At 41.4% G+C, this 11,881-nt stretch overlaps 1 protein-coding gene across 1 annotated transcript in view; it reads left to right on the top strand.

Moving 5' to 3' along the window:
* Positions 1–11,881, top strand: part of LOC130111528 (potassium voltage-gated channel subfamily C member 1-like) — an 81,335-nt gene that overhangs the window by 33,926 nt on the left and 35,528 nt on the right. The window contains exon 4 of the mRNA XM_056278751.1: positions 7,238–7,423. Within this exon, the coding sequence (XP_056134726.1) occupies positions 7,238–7,423 (186 nt within the window). The remainder of the gene's footprint in view (positions 1–7,237; positions 7,424–11,881) is intronic.

Raw genomic sequence — 11,881 nt, 5'->3', positions numbered from 1 at the left:
GTTGTCAGTATTGTTGAGTGAACTAAGTCTTGAGGCTGTGGGTTGTCAGTATTGTAGAGTGAGCTAAGTCTTGAGGCTGTGGCTTGTCAGTATTGTAGAGTGAACTAAGTCTTGAGGCTGTGGCTTGTCAGTATTTCATAACCACTCAAAACTATCTACAAATTCTCAAGCAGAAATTGGCCTCATACAAACAAGCTTCCTCTGCAAAAGTCAATTGGTCAAAATCTGAGGGTCTCTTGCTGGGGGAGTGGAACAATAAAGAAAAGCCGACATTACCAGCGGGGCTTCAGTGGAATACAGAAGGGATAAAATGCCTAGGTGTCTTTCTGGGCAGTGACCGCTTTCTGGGCAAAAACTGGGAGGGTTTAATTGAAAAGGTCAGTGCCCGATTGTCTAGATGGACTTGGATCCAGCCTCAGTTGTCCTATAAGGGGAGAGTCTTGATTGTTAACAACTTGATTGCCTCGATATTCTGGCACCGGTTTACAGTTGTAGAACCTCCGGACACGCTCATACGGGAAGTACAGAAGAAGCTGGTGGACTTCTTCTGGGGAGGCTTTCACTGGACCAAGTCTGCTGTACTGTTCCTACCAGTGCTGGAAGGAAGCCAGGGCTTGATTGACCTCTGCAGTCGCATCATGGCTTTTCGCCTTCAAACTGTGCAGCGCCTTTTATACCATGACCAGCGACTTTGGAGTGAAACGGCATCTGTGTTGCTTCGGAGGATTATGAACCTGAACTATGACAAGCACTTCTTCCTTCTGGACCTGGCTGGCATGGAGTTCACGACAACACTCTTCTATCAAGCTGTCCTCCGCTCTTTAGGAATGGTCTTATGCACCAGCTGAGACTACTCCCAGCTCTATGACAGTGTAGGGGAGGAACCACTGTTCCATATCCCACTGATACGCTGCAGGATGCTCAGCTCTCTAAGTGTACAGAGATCCATCATAAGAGCTGGACTTACGAAGTTAGTGTGTCTCAGATCAGGCAGACAGTGGAAGACGGCTGGCATTTTGAGCCAAGAGACTGGCTTTAAATCTCTTCGCTTGATGGAGAGGTTGTTGGAGGAAATGATCAGTGCACTTCCTGGCTTCTTCAGAGAGGCACTACGAGCATAGTGTGGAGAGGATCAGCCAGCTATGCGGCCTGTTTTTCCATCTTTATCAATCCGTGCAGCAGTGGCCATTCTATCCTTCAAAACACCAGAACTACCTGACTTCTTAAGTACATCACAGAAGGCCTTGTATGCAGTCGCTGTAAAGGTTCTCAATGGAACATCACTAGCCGGCGTGCAGGAGTCGAGGCGGTTGAGTATGTTGGCACCAGGCTCGTCCCCCAGGGCCAACTGGAGGTCCCTGTACAAACCCCCCATTGAGAAACAAACTCGCGGATCTACAGTGGAGGGTGGTGCATGGGGCTGTGGCTATGAACAGACATGTGGCACACATTGATCCTAGGGCAGGGAGCCATTGCTCTTTCTGTTGATGAGGAAACTCTACAGCACTTATGGCTTAGATGTCCCAGGTTGAGCCCTCTTTTCTCTGTACTGCAGCGGTGGCTCAGAGGTTTAGGAGAGGTTCTCGCAGACAACCTGTTTGTCTTTGGTCCGAGGTACATGGCAGCACAGTGCAGACGTGTCACCTTGGTTAATTTTTTGATAGGTCAGGCGAAAATGAGCATTTGGCTTACCAGAAGGAACAGAATGAAAGGCACAGGGTCCACAGATGCTACACTCATGTTCAGGGGTCTAGTGGCTGCTCGGCTGAAAATCGAGTTCATGTTTTTCAAACTTATTTAACACTTGGAAGGATTTATTTCTATGTGGGGACATGGGGATGTGCTCTGCACTGTAGAAAACCAAGTGCTTCTTCTTAATTTCTGAAAAAAAAATAGGGGAAGGTGTGTATCCTTTTGTTTTTACTGTGTTTGGTAATTGTTGTGTTTTTTCACTATGTATATGAGTATTTGTGTTAATATTGTTATCTTGATGTGAATGAAGAATTGGACCATTAAAGGCTTGGTTAAAGGTCAAAAGGTGTCTCTGTCTCTCTCTCTGTCTCTCTCTCTTTGTCTCTCTCTCTGTCTCTCTCTCTCTTTCTCTCTCTGTCTCTCTCTCGCTCTCTGTCTCTCAAATTCAAATTCAAATGTGTTTTTATCAGCATGACAAATATACATTTGTATTGCAAAGCATTTTCACATAAAGAACAATAAGAATGCGCGAATACACAACATATACACATCAACACATGCAGTACAACAGCTTACACAGCTACGTCATGGCAACAAGATCCTGTGTGAGTGGATGTGTGTGAATTTGTCAGTCTCTGCATGTGTGTGTGTGTGTGCATGTTAGAGTGTGTTCACATAAAGGACAAGAACAGTATACAATACAGGGCACATATACATCAACAGATGCAATAAAAAATCTTTTTGCCATCGTCTGTGTGGCCCTGTGTGTGTGTGTGTGTGTGTGTGTGTGTGTGTGTGTGTGTGTGTGTGTGTGTGTGTGTGTGTGTGTGTGTGTGTGTCCCCGGGTGTTGTCCCGGTCCTCCATGTTGGGAAGGAGTACGGGGTATCACACACTGTGCCTCAGACAGTGGCAGGCTAGAACATACTGTGCAGCCACAGTACACACTGCCTGTGTGTTCACCTAGTATGTGGGGCGGTTTTCTGGGGTTCGGCGGGGCAGTGAATTTGGGGTGTCTCTCCTCAAGTTTCGGAAAGGAGTAATGGCGGATTTCCCGGAACGTCTTGCATTCAGCTAAAAAGTGCAGCTCTGTCTCGACAACATTGTCTTCACACTGTTGACAGAAACGTTCGTCTTTTGCCATCCGGGTCTTTTTATGTCTGCCTGTTTCTGTTGCTAGGCGATGCTCACTGAGTCTGTTTCCATGGCGATGCTCACTGAGTCTGTTTCTATGGCGATGCTCACTGAGTCTGTACTTCATCAGTATGTTTCTCAAATGTGTTTCTTTTATTTGAATGAGGTGATCTGCTAATGTCTAGGGCCAAATAGCATTGCATCTTGCTTTGGGATTTTGTCTTAGATTGCCAATATTCATAATAATTGTCTTTTAGGTTTGAGGGAATTTGTTGAAGCCGATTATGTTGTGTAGTTTGGACCTGGTCTTGTGTCTCTAAAGTGTTAGTATGTGTTAGTGGAACAGGACGGCTGAAGACCAGGTTGGTAGGAGAGTTCTTATCTTTGCTCAACTCTTGGTATTGCAAGGCTTTATAATGGAGAGAGTGTGGGTCGCTGAATGTTAGAAGTTTCCAGAATTTGATTGCTCTTTTTTGAATTTTGATCAGAAGAGGATATTAGCCTCGTTCTGCCCTGCATGCCTTGTTTGTGGTGTGCCGATGGACTTTAAGAATGTTTTTACAGAATTCCATATGCAGGGTCTCAATTGGATGTTTTTCCCATTTATCTAGTTCTTCACTTGCAAGTGGACCCCACACTTTACTGCCATAAAGGGCAATTGGTTCTATGACTGATTCAAATATTTTTAACCAGATTCTAATTGGAATTTCAAAAGGGACTTGTCTTTTTATGGCAAGTAGAGCCCTGCGTGCCTTGTCTCTTAGTTCATTCACTGCCATGTTGAACGTTCCTCTAGAATTGATTCTAAGGCCTAGGTAGGTATAATTAAATGTATGGTCAATTTCATTTGGTCCTAATCTAAATATGTGCTGTCTTTGCTGATATCTGGATCTTTTCTGAAATATCATTATTTTAGTTTTAGTCATGTTAACTGTCAGGCCCAGGTCTGACAAAACTTCTGAAGAAGGTCTAATTGAGTCTGGAGTCCTTCCTCCGATGGTGAAAGAAGGACCAGGTCATCCGCATAGAGCAGGAATTTGACCTGACTGTCTTGCAGAGTGAGTCCAGTTGCTGGTAGTTTTCCAGCATAGTTGCCAACTCATTGATATACAAGTTAAACAGAGATGGGCTTAAAGGGCAGCCCTGTCTCACTCCGCACTCCTGAGGGATATAGTGAGTTCTTTTGGATCCTATTTTGATTCCACATGTAGCTCTCGAGTACATTGATTTTATAATACCATGTGTTTTCCCCCTACACCGCTTTCCATTAATTTGTAGAACAATCCGTAATGCCAAATAGAATCAAATGCTTTTTTGAAGTCGATAAAACAAGTGAATAATTTGTTTTTATTTTGAGTATGTTTTTCAATTAAGGTGTGTAGGGTATAAATATGATCAGTAGTGCGGTAGTTTGGTAAGAATCCAATCTGGCTTTTACTCAAGACATTGTGTTTCATAAGGAAGTTTATTAGCTGTGAGTTGATGATACTACAGAATACCTTCCACAGGTTACTGTTCACACAGATGCCTCGGTAGTTGTTGGGGTCAAATTTATCTCCACTTTTAAAATTGGTGTGATTAATCCGTGATTCCAGATATCAGGGGAATAACCCACACTCAGAACTAGGTTGAATAACTTAAGTGTAGCACATTGAGACTTTTCATTCATGGATGTTAGCATTTCATTTAGAATGCCATCAGGTCCACATGCTTTTTGGGCTTCAGCTTGCCAATTTGGTCTAAAAGTTCCTGCTCAGTGATGGGGGAGTCGAGTGAGTTTTGATATTCCTTGTTTGACAGTTCTAATTTTTCTAGTTTGCTCATTATGTTACATTGGTCCGTGTTTTGATCTGATTGGACTTTCTTAAATATAGTTTGGAAATGGTTTGTCCAGATATCCTCATCTTGAATCACTAATTCTTCATGATTTGTTTTTTTGAAGCAATTCCAATTGTCCCAAAATTTATTGATGTTTAATGACTCCTCAATCACTGTCAGTTGCTTACAGGTGTACTGAGCTTTCTTAGTTCTGAGAGTGCGTTTATATTGTCTTAGTGTCTCACAATAAAGAAGTCTAATTGATGTATTATTTGGATCTCTGTGTTTCTGATTTGATAACTTGTGAAGTTATTTCCTTATTGATTGAAATTCTGCATCAAACCAGGTATCTTCTTAAATTTTGGTTTTGATCTTGATCTTTTTAATCCTGCTTTTTTTGCTGTTTTTTCAAATATGTTGTTAACTTGTTCCACGGACTGATTGACACCTTCTTTACTGAGGATATAAGGGGTATCTAGGAAGCTATCTAAAAGATTTTGGATTTCGTGATTGTCAATGGTTTTCTTGAATTCCTCTGTACTGTTTCCAGCCCATCTGTATGGTTTCTTTATGTGGAGCAGCTTACTGGGCTGTGGTTTGATAGTGTTGATTTCTGTCTTTTTGATGAACACAGTGATTTGGCTGTGATCAGAAAGGGGGTTAGTGGTTTGACAGTGAATGCTCTAATTGACAAGGGGTCTATATCGGTTATTATGTAATCTACTGTGCTATTTCCAAGAGGTGAGCAAAATGTGTGTCTTCCAAGAGTGTCTCCTCTTATCCTACCGTTGACGATATACAGACCCAGACTGCGACAGAGCATCAAGAGTTATTTTCCATGTCTGTTTGTAGCTGGATCACAGTTGCTTCTGTGGGAGTAAACAAACTTATTGGCTTTATCAAGTGAGTTACAAATGTAGTTATTGCCATCTGAACATACAAAGTCATTCTGGGTGCCTGTCCGTGTGTTTAGATCTCCACAGACAAGAACATTTCCCTGAGCCTGAAAACGGCTTGTTTCTGTCTCTAACGGTGTAAATGTGTCGTCAGTGTAATAGGGAGATTCATATGGGGGGATATATACATTGCACAGAGGAAGAGATCTTTTTGTGCGTTGAAGATTTCTTTACTAATTTTTAGCCAGATATGATATTTTCCTTTTTTCATGACACCGATGTGTCTGTCTAATTTTGATTTGTACCACAATAACAAACCTCCTGAGTTTCTACCCTGCTGTACTGTGCTGAGTTTGTGTGACAATACAGTTATTTCTTTATAGTCTGGAGGACAATGAGTGATTTTGTTGTCTTTACTCCATGTTTCCATTAATATCATAATGTCAATATCTCTGATGTTCTCCTGAAATTCTCTATTTCTACATTTCAGGCCAAAAGCTGATGAGCTCAGGCCTTGGATATTCCAAGTACTAATGGAAAGGCAGGCCATTGTAACAAATAATAACAATTAATGTTCACAATGAGATAAACCTTTCAGAATCGTTACAAAACATTGTTGATATATACATCAATCAATCTTTCTTCTTTTTTTTTCGGTTAACAGACTTAAATACATTCAGAGCAGATGTACTGAGGCATTCGCCTGATCTCACCCATCTGAGGTGATCCTGTCCTCTCGGCGCCTCTGCATGGCTATGCTGCGGGCTGAGCTGCAGTGGGTTCAGTTACTGGCTGGAGGTGAGGTGAGGTGGTGGTGAGGTCCAAGGGGCCAGAGGTCTGGTTGGGAGGGGGTGTGGGGTGGGTGATGGGCAGGTTTTGGGGCCAGGGGTCTGGTTTGGAGGAGGGGCAAGCTGGTCCTAGAGGCTGGTGATCTGGTTTGGAGGGGTGATGGGGGCGGTGATGGGCAGGTCTTGGAGGTTGGTGATCTAGTTAGGAGGGTGTGTGGACTGGTGCTGTGGGTGGGGGGTCTGGTCGTGGGGGGGCGTGTTGGGTTTGGGGTAGGAAGTCTGGTCCTGGAAGGGGGGTGGAGGTGGATGGGCTGATCTTGGTGGGGGTGGGGGGGGGGGTTGCAGCCCATACTGGATGTAGCAGATTTGTGGGCTGGCTCTTTTTGGCTGAGATGCTAAGTGCTGAGGGTCTGGGACTAAGGTGTTGATTCGTTCCATCAATCAGTCTTCTTTTTTTTGACAGTTTAAATTAATTTAGAGTAGATGGACTTGAGCAGCTGTCTAATGTCATCCACTTGAGGTGGCTCCTGTCCCTTCAGCGCCTCTGCATAGCTGTGCTCTGGCTTGGGGGGCTCGCTCTGTCTTTCTCTGTCTCTCGCTGTCTCTCTCTGTGTCTGTCTGTCTGTCTGTCTGTCTGTCTGTCTGTCTGTCTGTCTGTCTGTCTGTCTGTCTGTCTGTCTGTCTGTCTCTCCTTTTTTTCTCTCTCCTAAAGTGAATGTCTGTGACTGTTGACAGAATATGTAAAAAGCACTCAGCAGCAGCACCAGATGATGATGATGATGACCACTGCGTCTCATCCTCCTCTTCTTCTTCTGTATCTTCTGATTTATCGTTTTGTGAGTCCACAGGACCAGCTGAAGTGAAGGGAATGACTGAACGGTATCTGAACTCTTCAGTAGGCTTTCCTCCAGATCCCAAGGTGAACGGAGAAGCAGCCAAGGCGGCCCTAGCAGATGAGGACTGTCCTCACATCGACCAGGCCCTGTCGCCAGAGGACGGACAGGTTTTTAACCCTGTCCCAGACCACACTGACCACCCCTGCTTCCTGCTGTCTCTGGGGGCCAGGCCTGCTCACGCTGCAGCCAGGGCCAGGAAAGGTAGGCCACATACATATGAACAAATATATATTCACATCCACTTTTGTCACACACACACACACACACACACACACACACACACACACACACACACACACACACACACACACACACACACACACATACACACACACACACACACACACACACACACACACACACTCGAACAGTGTATATTTGGAGCTCCACATTTTGTATGGTGTATTTTAGCCATTTAGCCGACATCCTTATCAATACAGCGACTCAGCGGCGCTGTCAGTTTTAATCCCTGTCAATTTTAATCCTTGTCAATTTTAATCCTTGTCAGATTTAATCCTTGTCAGATTTAATCCCTGTCAATTTTAATCCTTGTCAATTTTAATCCCTGTCAATTTTAATCCTTGTCAGATTTAATCCCTGTCAATTTTAATCCCTGTCAATTTTAATCCTTGTCAGTTTTAATCCCTGTCAATTTTAATCCCTGTCAATTTTAATCCCTGTCAATTTTAATCCTTGTCAGTTTTAATCCCTGTCAATTTTAATCCCTGTCAATTTTAATCCCTGTCAATTTTAATCCCTCTCAATTTTAATCCCTGTCAATTTTAATCCTTGTCAGTTTTAATCCCTGTCAATTTTAATCCCTGTCAATTTTAATCCTTGTCAATTTTAATCCCTGTCAATTTTAATCCTTGTCAGATTTAATCCCTGTCAATTTTAATCCCTGTCAATTTTAATCCTTGTCAATTTTAATCCCTGTCAATTTTAATCCTTGTCAGATTTAATCCCTGTCAATTTTAATCCCTGTCGGGTTTAATCCCTGTCAGTTTTAACCCCTGTCCGTTTTAATCCTTGTCAGTTTTAATGCTTGTCAATTCTAATCCCTGTCAGTTTTAACCCCTGTCCGTTTTAATCCTTGTCAGTTTTAATGCTTGTCAATTCTAATCCCTGTTAGTTTTAATCCCTGCCGGTTTTAATCCCTGTTAGTTTTAATCCCTGTCGGTTTTAATCCCCGTCCGTTTTAATCCTTGTCAATTCTAATCCCTGTTAGTTTTAATCCCTGTTAGTTTTAATCCCTGTCGGTTTTAATCCCTGTTAGTTTTAATCCCTGTCGGTTTTAATCCCCGTCCGTTTTAATCCTTGTCAATTTCAATCTGTCAATTTTAATCCCGGTCGGTCTTAATCCCTGTCAATTTTAATCCCTGTCAATTTTAATCCTTGTCAATTTCAATCCCTGTCGGTTTTAATCCTTGTCAATTTTAATCCTTGTCAGTTTTAATCTCTGTCAATTTTAATTCCTGTCGGTTTTAATCCTTGTCAATTTTAATCCCTGTCTGTTTTAATCCCTGTCACTTTTAATCCCTGTCAATTTTAATCCCTGTCGGTTTTAATCCCTGTCAATTTTAATCCCAGTCCGTTTTAGTCCTTGTCAATTTTCAACCCTGTGAGTTTTAATCCCCGTTGATTTTAATCCCTGTCTGTTTTAATCCCTGTCAATTTTAATCCTTGCCTGTTTTAATCCCTGTCGGTTTTAATCTCAGTCCGTTTTAATCCTTGTCAATTTTAATCCCTGTCGGTTTTAATCCCTGTCCGTTTTAATCCTTGTCAATTTTAATCCCTGTCAATTTAATTCCTGTTAGTTTTAATCCCTCTCAATTTTAATCCCTGTCAATTTTAATCCTTGTCAATTTTAATCCCTGTCAATTTTAATCCTTGTCAGATTTAATCCCTGTCAATTTTAATCCCTGTCAATTTTAATCCTTGTCAATTTTAATCCCTGTCAATTTTAATCCTTGTCAGATTTAATCCCTGTCAATTTTAATCCCTGTCGGGTTTAATCCCTGTCAGTTTTAACCCCTGTCCGTTTTAATCCTTGTCAGTTTTAATGCTTGTCAATTCTAATCCCTGTCAGTTTTAACCCCTGTCCGTTTTAATCCTTGTCAGTTTTAATGCTTGTCAATTCTAATCCCTGTTAGTTTTAATCCCTGCCGGTTTTAATCCCTGTTAGTTTTAATCCCTGTCGGTTTTAATCCCCGTCCGTTTTAATCCTTGTCAATTCTAATCCCTGTTAGTTTTAATCCCTGTTAGTTTTAATCCCTGTCGGTTTTAATCCCTGTTAGTTTTAATCCCTGTCGGTTTTAATCCCCGTCCGTTTTAATCCTTGTCAATTTTAATCTGTCAATTTTAATCCCGGTCGGTCTTAATCCCTGTCAATTTTAATCCCTGTCAATTTTAATCCTTGTCAATGTCAATCCCTGTCGGTTTTAATCCTTGTCAATTTTAATCCTTGTCAGTTTTAATCTCTGTCAATTTTAATTCCTGTCGGTTTTAATCCTTGTCAATTTTAATCCCTGTCTGTTTTAATCCCTGTCTGTTTTAATCCCTGTCAATTTTAATCCTTGCCTGTTTTAATCCCTGTCGGTTTTAATCTCAGTCCGTTTTAATCCTTGTCGATTTTAAACCCTGTCAGTTTTAATCCCTGTCAGTTTTAATCCTTGTCAATTTTAATCCCTGTCGGTTTTAATCCCTGTCCGTTTTAATCCTTGTCAATTTTAATCCCTGTCAATTTAATTCCTGTTAGTTTTAATCCCTGTCTGTTTTAATCCCTGTCTGTTATAATCCCTGTCGGGTTTAATCCCTATCAGTTTTAACCCCTGTCCGTTTTAATCCTCGTCAGTTTTAAACCCTGTCAATTTTAAACCCTATCGATTTTAAACCCATGTCAGTTTTAATCCTTGTCAGTTTTAAACCCTTTCAATTTTAATCCCTGTCGGTTTTAAACCCTGTCGATTTTAAAACCATGTCACTTTTAATCCCTGTCAATTTTAATCTCTGTCAATTTAATCCCTGTCAGATTAATCCCTGTCGGTTTTAATCCTTGTCGATTGAAAACCCTGTCAGTTTTAATCCCTGTCAGTTTTAATCCTTGTCAGTTTTAATCCCTGTCGGTTTTAATCCCTGTCCGTTTTAATCCTTGTCAATTTTAATCCTTGTCAGTTTTAATCCCTGTCAGTTTAATTCCTGTTAGTTTTAATCACTGTCTGTTTTAATCCCTGTCTGTTATAATCCCTGTCAATTTTAATCCCTGTCAATTTTAATCCCTGTCCGTTTTAATCCTTGTCAGTTTTAAACCCTGTCAATTTTAAACCCTGTCGATTTTAAACCCGTCAGTTTTAATCCTTGTCAGTTTTAAACCCTTTCAATTTTAATCCCTGTCGGTTTTAAACCCTGTCGATTTTAAACCCATGTCAGTTTTAATCCCTGTCAATTTTAATCTCTGTCAATTTAATCCCTGTCAGTTTTAATCCCCGTCCGTTTTAATCCTTGTCAATTTTAAACCCTGTTGGTTTAAATCCCTGTCGGCTTGAAACCTTCTCAGTTTTAATCCCTGTCCATTTTAATCCTTGTATGTTTTAATCCGTGTCAATTTTAATCCCTGTCGGTTTTAATCCCTGTCAATTTTAATCCCTGTCGGTTTTAATCCCTGTCGGTTCTAAACCCTGTATGTTTTAATCCTTGTCAATTTTAATCCCTGTCGGTTTTAATCCCTGTCGGTTGTAATCCCTGTCAGTTTTAATCCCTATCAGTTTTAATCCCTGTCCATTTAATCCCTGTCGGTTTTAATCCCTGTCGGTTCTAAACCCTGTATGTTTTAATCCTTGTCAATTTAATCCCTGTCAGTTTTAATCCCTGTCGGTTTTAATCCCCGTCGGTTGTAATCCCTGTCAGTTTTAATCCCTGTCAGTTTTAATCCCTGTCAGTTTTAATCCCTGTCAATTTTAATCCCTGTCTGTTTTAATCCCTGTCGGTTTTAATCCCTGTCGGTTGTAATCCCTGTCGGTTCTAAACCCTGTCTGTTTTAATCCCTGTCTGTTTTAATCCCTGTCGGTTTTAATCCCTGTCGGTTTTAATCCCTGTCGGTTTTAATCCCTGTCAATTTAATCCCTGTCGGTTTTAATCCCTGTCGGTTGTAATCCCTGTCGGTTTTAATCCCTGTCGGTTCTAAACCCTGTCAGTTTTAATCCCTGTCGGTTTTAATCCCTGTCGGTTGTAATCCCTGTCGGTTCTAAACCCTGTGTGTTTTAATCCCTGTCGGTTGTAATCCCTGTCAGTTTTAATCCCTGTCGGTTCTAAACCCTGTCAGTTTTAATCCCTGTCGGTTTTAATCTCTGTCCATTTTAATCCCTGTCTGTTTTAATCCCTGTCAATTTTAATCCCTGTCGGTTTTAATCCCTGTCAGTTTTAATCCCTGTCGGTTTTAATCCCTGTCGGTTTTAATCCCTGTCAATTTAATCCCTGTCGGTTTTAATCCCTGTCGGTTGTAATCCCTGTCGGTTTTAATCCCTGTCGGTTCTACACCCTGTCAGTTTTAATCCCTGTCGGTTTTAATCCCTGTCGGTTGTAATCCCTGTCGGTTCTAAACCCTGTGTGTTTTAATCCCTGTCGGTTGTAATCCCTGTCAGTTTTAATCCCTGTCGGTTC

The sequence above is a fragment of the Lampris incognitus genome, chromosome 4, assembly GCF_029633865.1.
Source record: "Lampris incognitus isolate fLamInc1 chromosome 4, fLamInc1.hap2, whole genome shotgun sequence".
NCBI lineage: Eukaryota > Metazoa > Chordata > Actinopteri > Lampriformes > Lampridae > Lampris > Lampris incognitus.
Note: the sequence above shows the minus strand (reverse complement) of the source record. Positions and strands in the feature narration are given on the sequence as shown.